The 8234-nt window shown below is 35.5% G+C and overlaps 1 protein-coding gene across 1 annotated transcript in view; it reads right to left on the bottom strand.

Moving 5' to 3' along the window:
• Positions 1–3963: 3963 nt before the first annotated feature.
• The window catches only part of Ireb2 (iron responsive element binding protein 2), a 51545-nt gene continuing 47274 nt past the window's right edge, over positions 3964–8234 (bottom strand). Inside the window, exons 19-20 of the mRNA XM_048793202.1 lie at positions 7794–8079; positions 3964–7066 (exon numbers count right to left, since the gene is read on the bottom strand). Of these exons, the coding sequence (XP_048649159.1) occupies positions 6956–7066; positions 7794–8079 (397 nt within the window). The 3' untranslated portion in view covers positions 3964–6955. The remainder of the gene's footprint in view (positions 7067–7793; positions 8080–8234) is intronic.

Raw genomic sequence — 8234 nt, 5'->3', positions numbered from 1 at the left:
TTAATAAGCTTCCTAGGGGATCAACATCACAATAACTCAGGATGTGATGAACGACTCGTTTACATTGAGAAATAGAACTGGTAATTGGGTCAGAATCCTTATTTATGTAGTGCAATCAGTGAAAGTCTGCAGAGACTACAAGATTTTCAGGAGGCTGCCTGAGACTCATGGGATAACAGGTTAGTGGGATGATCCTAACTGCGAAGCACATAAGGCTCTGATAGCTTGATGTCTTTCTCCAGCCAAGCAGGACTTCTCTGATAGGTCAGAACTTTCTAGTGGAAGCGCTCTGGATGTCTGTCCACCCTTGCCTGCACGTGGGTCTCTATTTTGTTTTGTACCCGCCCTCCTCACCCTATCTCCCCCACTCCCACACACTTTGGGTCAGGATTTAGCGTGCTCAGGTTACCTATAGCCACCCTGATTGATTTGGATGTTTCCCAGACTTCTATCAACTGTTGAATGATGACTCTTTTCCCTTTAGATATAGTTCCTTATCTGCTTCACTTCTAATCTTCAAGTAGCAAGGCTTTTTGCAGCCTCAGGGGGAGACATACTTTTTAAGTCCCACTCCTTCCAATTGTCAAAAAGTAATTTTTCGGATTATCAGAATTAAAATCCTAGGGGCTGGGGTTGTGGCTCAGTGGTAGAGTGCTCGCCTAGCATGGATGAGGCACTGGGTTCGATCCTCGGCACCACATAAAAATAAAATATAGTGTCCACCTAAAACTAAAAAAATAAATATTAAAAAAAAATCCTATTGGCCAGCTGGGGTTGTAGCTAAGTGGTAGAGCACCCGCCTAGCATGTCTGAGGCACTGGGTTTGATCCTCAGCACCACATATACATAAAAAAAAATTTGACAACTTAAAAAAAAAAAAATCCTATTGGCCCTCTTAAACCACTCTGCATGCTCAACACTTGGAGCACCTGAACTCTGTCCACCTTCTCTTGCTATTTCTATTGGTCTGTTTTCTTTCTGTACTCCTTTTGGGATGGAAGAATGGCAATGAGGATTTAATTGGGAAATTGAGAATCTGAGAGACAGGACTTCTAGATCTACAGTTGCCTTCTTTGGTATGAGCCCATTTCCATTCTCTGGACCTTCTTTAGAAATATGTTCTTTGTAACTTGCCCTTTTCACTTTGTTAACATTCTCATTTTAAAGAATATCCTCATACATAAATCTTTTGTGCATTTTTAATTGTCTTAAAGCTGTTAGGCTTCAATGGGATTCTAAGAGAATTCTAAGAGAACACTTTCAACCCTTTTTTAAAAAAAATTATTATTTTAGTTATAGATGGGCACAATACCTTTATTTATTTAATTTTATGTGGTGCTGAGGATGGAACCCAGTGCCTCACACATGCTAGGGAAGCACTCCATCACTAAGCCAAACCACAGCCCTCAAGGCTCTTATGCAGCAAAATCATGTTTTGCCTCAATAATATCAACATTGGGTATCATGATTAAAAAGTTCCACCAATCTAAGACATTGTATTAACATTTTTCCTCTACTCTAACCACAGGGTCACTTCAAGTAGAGGTTCTCAGTGAGTTCAGTAATCAATACTTGGAGTGAAGCCAGGCACTGTGGTGCACATTCATAACTGAGGAGGCTGAGGTAGGAGAACCACAACATTGATGCCAGCCTAAGCAACTTAGTGAGACCCAAAATAATAAATAAAAAGGGCTGAGGATATAGCTCAGTGGTAGAGCACCCCTGGATTCAATTCTCAGTATTGAAGAAAAAAAAGGTGGGGCGGGGGGGATGAAAAGAAGTAAACAATTTGTAGCAAGATTATAGAAATGATTTTATATTACAAAACAATTTTATATTATAAAATAATGGGGGCTATAGCTCAGTGGTAGAGTGAATGTTTAGCATATGTGAGTCTCTCTGGTTCAATTCCCAGCACCAAAATAAAACAATTTCTATACAATAGTTGTGTAGCTTTCCATTTCCATTATATATTGCAAGATGTTCACCATGCAAACACAAAATTCAGTAACAACACATTTCACATTTATAGAGCCACTTTTCTATTACATCTACACCTGCTTTTGCAATAGATGGTTCATTTTTCAAATATGGTCATGAGGTGCTTATTTGATGGGGACGTCTAAAAAAATGCATCCTTAGGCAGGTTCATTGTGTGAACATCAATGTACTTACACAAATTAAAATAGCTAAGTCACTAGGTGATACAATCTCACAGGACCACTGTCATTTACATAGCTTACTGTTGATGGAAATCTCCTTTTGTGGCATATATCTATATCTGAATGCAGGCTGGGGACTGAACCCAAGGGTGCTGTACCACTAAGCTACATTCCCGGCTCTTTTTACTTTGAGACAGGGCCTTGCTAAGTTGCTGAGGCTGGCCTCAAACTTGTGATCTCCTCAGACTCCCAAATTGCTGGGATTACAGGTATATGCCACAACACTCGACTAAACACAAGCTTTATGGTCTAATATTTTGGAGAACTTAAGCCAAACAGCTCATATCAAAACAATAAATCTGCATGAAAACTAAATTAATTTAAAAGCAAAATTAATATCAAGTGAAAACTAAGTCAAATACATACAACACTAATGATACTGTAAGTCTCCTTCCAAGACTGGATATTCAAACTATCAGCGTACACCCAGGCTGGCCGTAGCCTTTGTATTGCAAACATCTTAGAAAATTTGTTAGAATCCTTAGAAAACTTGAATTTGACCATTTTGGTTTATGAATGCCAAATTTTGATAAATAAGCTTTAATCACTCATTTAGGTTGCTGGTAAGAGTGTGAGAAAGGACCTATTCTTTTAGATCAGCGGGGAGCTGGCCATATTTACAAAATATTATTTTAGGGTAGAGACGTAGTTCTGGCTCTGAGCTGCTGACTTGTGGCAGAGGGAGTAAGTGGCATCATTAGCTGGTCCTAAAGTAACAGGGCCCCAAAATACCATTCCTCTATCCTGCATCCAGAAAAGGTTCTCTCTGAGCTGGGTATATTGTTCAATAGTCATGCCTAGCATGACTGAGGCCCTGGGTCAAAAATCCTGTTTTGGCAAAACAAAACCAACCTAGTTTCTCCTAGAATACATAATTCATAGCATGAGACCTCCAAATTTGTCCTGAATGTTAACTTAAATTAACTCCATAATAAAAGATCCATGGTATGGAAATTATATAGTGCAATTTATTAAGTGTTCAGTCTACCTAAATATAGATTTCATTTTTAGTTGTACAAAAGATGCACAGGCACATCAGGGAGAAGTAGAATCAGTGGGTATGAACTACAAGGAGACTTCAACTCTAAACAAAGGTTTTTTAACCATCAAAACTTCAGAGAATAGCATGGATTGCCTAGCACAGTAGGCAGTCTCCACTTCTTGACTGTTCCCAATTAAGAGATGTTATTTGTATAAAGGATACCGAGATTAGTCTTTTCAGCTCTACACTAATTCAAAAATATCCATGTATCTGTTAGAACACTCCTGGAATCAAATTCAACTTAAGACTAGCCTACCCCTATTTTCAAATGTTTACCTTGATTTTCATTCATATTTGCCCTAGAGTGGAAGGGACAACTAGAGATAAGGATGAGAATGACTGTGCTTTACATCTGGCAGTTGTGTTGGGAATAGCTGTTTCAACATTTAGATAACATATTTGAAGAGAAATTTTTAGACTGCAACCAATTTCTTTTTCTTTTCTTTTTTGGATACCGGAGATTGAACCCAGGGGTGTTCTACTACTGATCTACATCCCCATGCCTTTTAAAAAATTGTTTAAAAATTCTGAGGCAGGGTCTCAAGTTGTTGAGGCTGACCTCAAATTTGTGATCCTCTGCCTCAGCCTCTGGAGTAACTGAGATATACATATGCACGATCATGCCTAGCATGTCTTTTTTTTTTTTGCATAGTGTTTTATTTTCAATTACTACAAAATTACTTTATAATGAGTCAAATGTGATAATACAATTTTCTTTATTAAAAATAATTTACAGCATCAGTAACATATACACAATTGTCATCAACTGAACTTTGCCTCCAATATATTTCTATACAATACTTAACATTATTGAACTTAAAACTGTTATACTGTTTTGTTGGCTTTTAAATAATAGACAATGATTTATAGATACATGAGATATATGGTTCCATAGCCACATATTGTGTGTAAAATTGATAGAAACATCAGCACTGTCACCCTTTAGGGGGAAAAAAAATCAAAACAAAAAAACACTAAGAAAGCCAAAGTCCATCCCCTTCCCCCCCCACTTTTTATACTCCAAATCAAACTAAGATAAGGCCAACAACATACAGTATCCTAGTATCTTTTCCTAAACCTAAAGGCAAAAAAAAAAAAAAAAAAAAAAAAGGGTGTCCTTTAATTCAACCATAGAAAAATGGCAGTCAAATAATTTCTCCTCATCCTGTCACTCATCACTGTGAAGACAAAATGCACACATTGTTACCCATGACTCCAATTTAGCTCTTAGCTTTATAGAGTTTAGTACAATTACCAGTGAAAATCCAAGTAACTTGGTGAAAGGGTTTCTGCTACCTCTCATTCAAGTGTCAGCATAAAGATAAAACAGGATATAATAACAACTGTCACCCTGGGAACCTTTTAAGTATAAATAACAATGGCAATTCAGTGGCTGGATGACACTTTCACTCATTTAATAGGACTAGCAAAACCCAAAGGTATGAAAATGGCGATAGTATGTAGCATAAAGTTTTTAAAGATTAAAAAAAAAAATGCTGCTGTTGGTTAATAACTTTTGAAATTGTACTTAAGTTTACGTAATACTGATTTGCTTTCTTGTACACCTATTACACTTCTTTTACACAATATTTTTTTGGTAACATGAAATTACTTATATAGTCAACAAAAGAGGTACATAAAATAATAAAAACCAATAGATGCCACATTTTTGCAGCATTTGGCTAATGGCAGAATTATAAGATATCCACGCTAGTATTTCTGACTCCTCCCCAACTTAAAACCATGCTTATCAAGCCCTATGGTTTATTGAATATAAGCAAGAGTTAAGCTTGATTTTGTTCCTGAAATACAAGATATGCTTGTATCATTACTGGACTAGGTAGACTGGATATGCCAATGTTTTAATTAATAGCCAGCTAGCTTTATCATCAACTCTTGGATCAGCTGTTGATGATGTACATAACTCTGCCCATTGACCATAGAGTATGCCTTAAAAATTTATATTTTCCCTCTCACACAATCTGGAATTACTAGTTCAAAGCATGTAACAGATATTTTAACATTCAACTTGTAAATTCTCCATTCTTAACTCATGTTTTTAGGTAAATCGAAAACACATGCACTGACATACATAGCATATATCAAGAACACAATATGATTTGAAAATACCAAGAAAAATGTTTATAAAAAATTAAATAAACAAGGGAAGTTGTTTTGTCAAAATCTAGCTCAACTTATTGACTAAATATATATTTGCAAAATATTTTCAAAAGACTGTTATGATTGATTCTGTGCAAAGTTCTCAGTGGTCTTCACCTACTCGTTTGAGCATTATAGCTTAAAATCAGTAACGTTTTATTCTGTGCAACATAAGCTAATTCTGAAATGCAACTTAACTAGGTCATATAAAGATCTTCATGTGAAAAAAAAACATTACAATTAACTTTTTGCTAAGCTTAATTTCTTAATTTAAAAAATGGTGCAGGATTTTCTGAAAATAATTATACAACCTTTTTTTAAAAGTTACCAAATAACCTTGTTGACAGAATATTTGATGTGATATGGTAAACGTGCATACTGAGAATATTTAATACTCAGACAGCAACAACTTAAGTGTTTTATCCTCATGGTCCACTTTGGTTAAAACCAAACAAACCATAACAAAATTAATAGAATCATACATCCCAAGTAAATAATGATTTGAAATGACAGAAAGTCAACTTAAAAAATTAAGAAGTATTAACATTTAAAAAATGCTTAGGGGTGAGCACCCATATAATTTAGGGTGGATAATTTAAAAGTCTAGAGGAAATCAAGCTAGAGTTTAATGATTCAAGTTCTCTTTAGCATCCATAAAATGAATGTGGAATGTCAGTTGGTGATATCTACAGTAGGTAACAGAAGTAAGAGTATCACATAAGATGAGCAAAATGATCTCATCCAATTAATGTAATGTCATCTGAGGCTTGCCGGAGGGGCACAGTGGCAAATTACTGAAAAATTAAGGGCTGCATCAAGACAATTCATATTTTCACTGTAAATACAGTGTGCCACATAATCATTTATATTCTGCAATGGTCCATCTTCAGATGTGGAGGAAACTTTGGCTGGACAGAATGATTTCATGTGGGGTAGGTTCTATTCCTTGTTGTTAGACTGAGACAAAGGATAAACCTGGCTTATATTACAAAGTAGGAATGCCAATTGTGTCCAGCTCAATTCTGAAAAGGAATTATTATACTTAAAAAGTCCATTAATAAATCAGATTTCCAATATCCACTATTTTAGAGTCTACTTTGGTTTCTCTCATTTCAATCTGCTACTCTTAAACCAACAAACAGTAGTACAGTTTTATAGGTGCAAAACTAAACAAACAACTTCAGGAAATTACTCATATAAGAATCTTTTAACACAAGTTCAAATTCTGCCTTTATTTACAAAATGGTCTGAGATAAAATATTCGCACCCCCCCCCCCAACCCATACTTACAGGTCTCTTCCACAACACACTCCACACATTGATTTTAGCAATGTTAATAGCACCATTCGTATATTATTTAAAATCAAGAAGATTTCATTTCAGTCACTACGTTGATTCATAATCATTTACATCCATGGATGAAATAAGTGAGTATACTGGGACTATCTGCAGCTCCATGGCAAGGATTCCTGGGTCCAGCACAAAAGGTTTGCAGTTACCAGTTATCAAAGACATCCACGGTGAGTAGATACTATGAGAATTTTCGTGCCACAAAGTTTAATAATCCTCCATGTTTGTACAATGTTATTTCCACGTCATTTTCAAAGGAAGCAATCACGCTGAATACTTTTCCAGTACTTGCCTTTAAACAAAGAAAAACATCTAATGTGAGTGGTAAAATCTTCAAAGTGTTACTTAGTAGTAGTTAAGATCATTTGTCTTCAGGTTCAATGACTACTTGGCACATTTTGTCTGACTGTCCTGGTTCTAATTTCATAAATTCAGACTGCCTAAAACCCTTTTGTTGCTTGAAAAACACCTGACTATCTGACTACAGGCTTCACAGTTAAGTAGACAAACAGGTATTTTCATTACTAATTCTAAATGACAAGTATCACACTACCAAGAACACTAAATCAAATGATTTAGATTTTAACTTGTGAAAATTCCTACTCATTATCAATATTCATTTTACACCAAGTTATTCATTGCATGTAATGTCTACTACTCTGCCTTTTTCCCTTTAGAGGTAAAATTCTATTCTAACCCTGAACTTCTGCCTTCATTTTGGGTTAAAGTTAGATCAAGAGAGAAAGCTGAAAAAATAGGAAGAAGTTGGCACATGTAACTGGAAGTCAAGATTTCCCTCCATGTCTTTTATCTAGACTAAGCACTCAGTTCCTTTCTACTTTTCTTCAGAGAACATAAACTGTATTTACCCAGTTTAAGAATGTAGGAAACAGTCATCTTAAACTAGGACTTATATACACTAACTGACAGTACCTTATTTATAACTCTTTCCATATTAAATTTACAACCATTTACTTGAGTATACGGTGCAATAATATATTTGAAAATTTTAGAAATACCTTTATGTTTAATGTAATTCCAGGAGACAGTTCTTCAGGAAATGTTAAAGAAAATGTTTCTCTGCCAGAGAGACCCAAGGAATCTGCATTTTCTCCTGGAAGGAACTGAAGTGGAACTATGCCAATTCCAATCAAATGATCTTTGTGTATTTTTTCATAACTTTCAGCCAAAACAGCTTTCACACCCTGTAACAAATGTACATTGTTATTTCCTCCAATCATTTCTAAAAGGTGATTTATTGAGCATTTTAAAATAAAAATATCTTCTTGGAACTTTTTGTAAATACTTTTGACCTAATACCCTATACTGAGGTCAGTGTTGTTGTATCAAAGTTACTTGTTGGGCTGGGGATATAGCTCAGTTGGTAGTGTGCTTGCCTTGCATGCGTAAGGCCCTGGGTTCTAATCCCCAGCACCAAAAAAAAAAAAAAAAAAAAAAAA

The sequence above is a fragment of the Marmota marmota genome, unplaced genomic scaffold (genome assembly GCF_001458135.2).
Source record: "Marmota marmota marmota unplaced genomic scaffold, marMar, whole genome shotgun sequence".
Taxonomy (NCBI): domain Eukaryota; kingdom Metazoa; phylum Chordata; class Mammalia; order Rodentia; family Sciuridae; genus Marmota; species Marmota marmota.
Note: the sequence above shows the minus strand (reverse complement) of the source record. Positions and strands in the feature narration are given on the sequence as shown.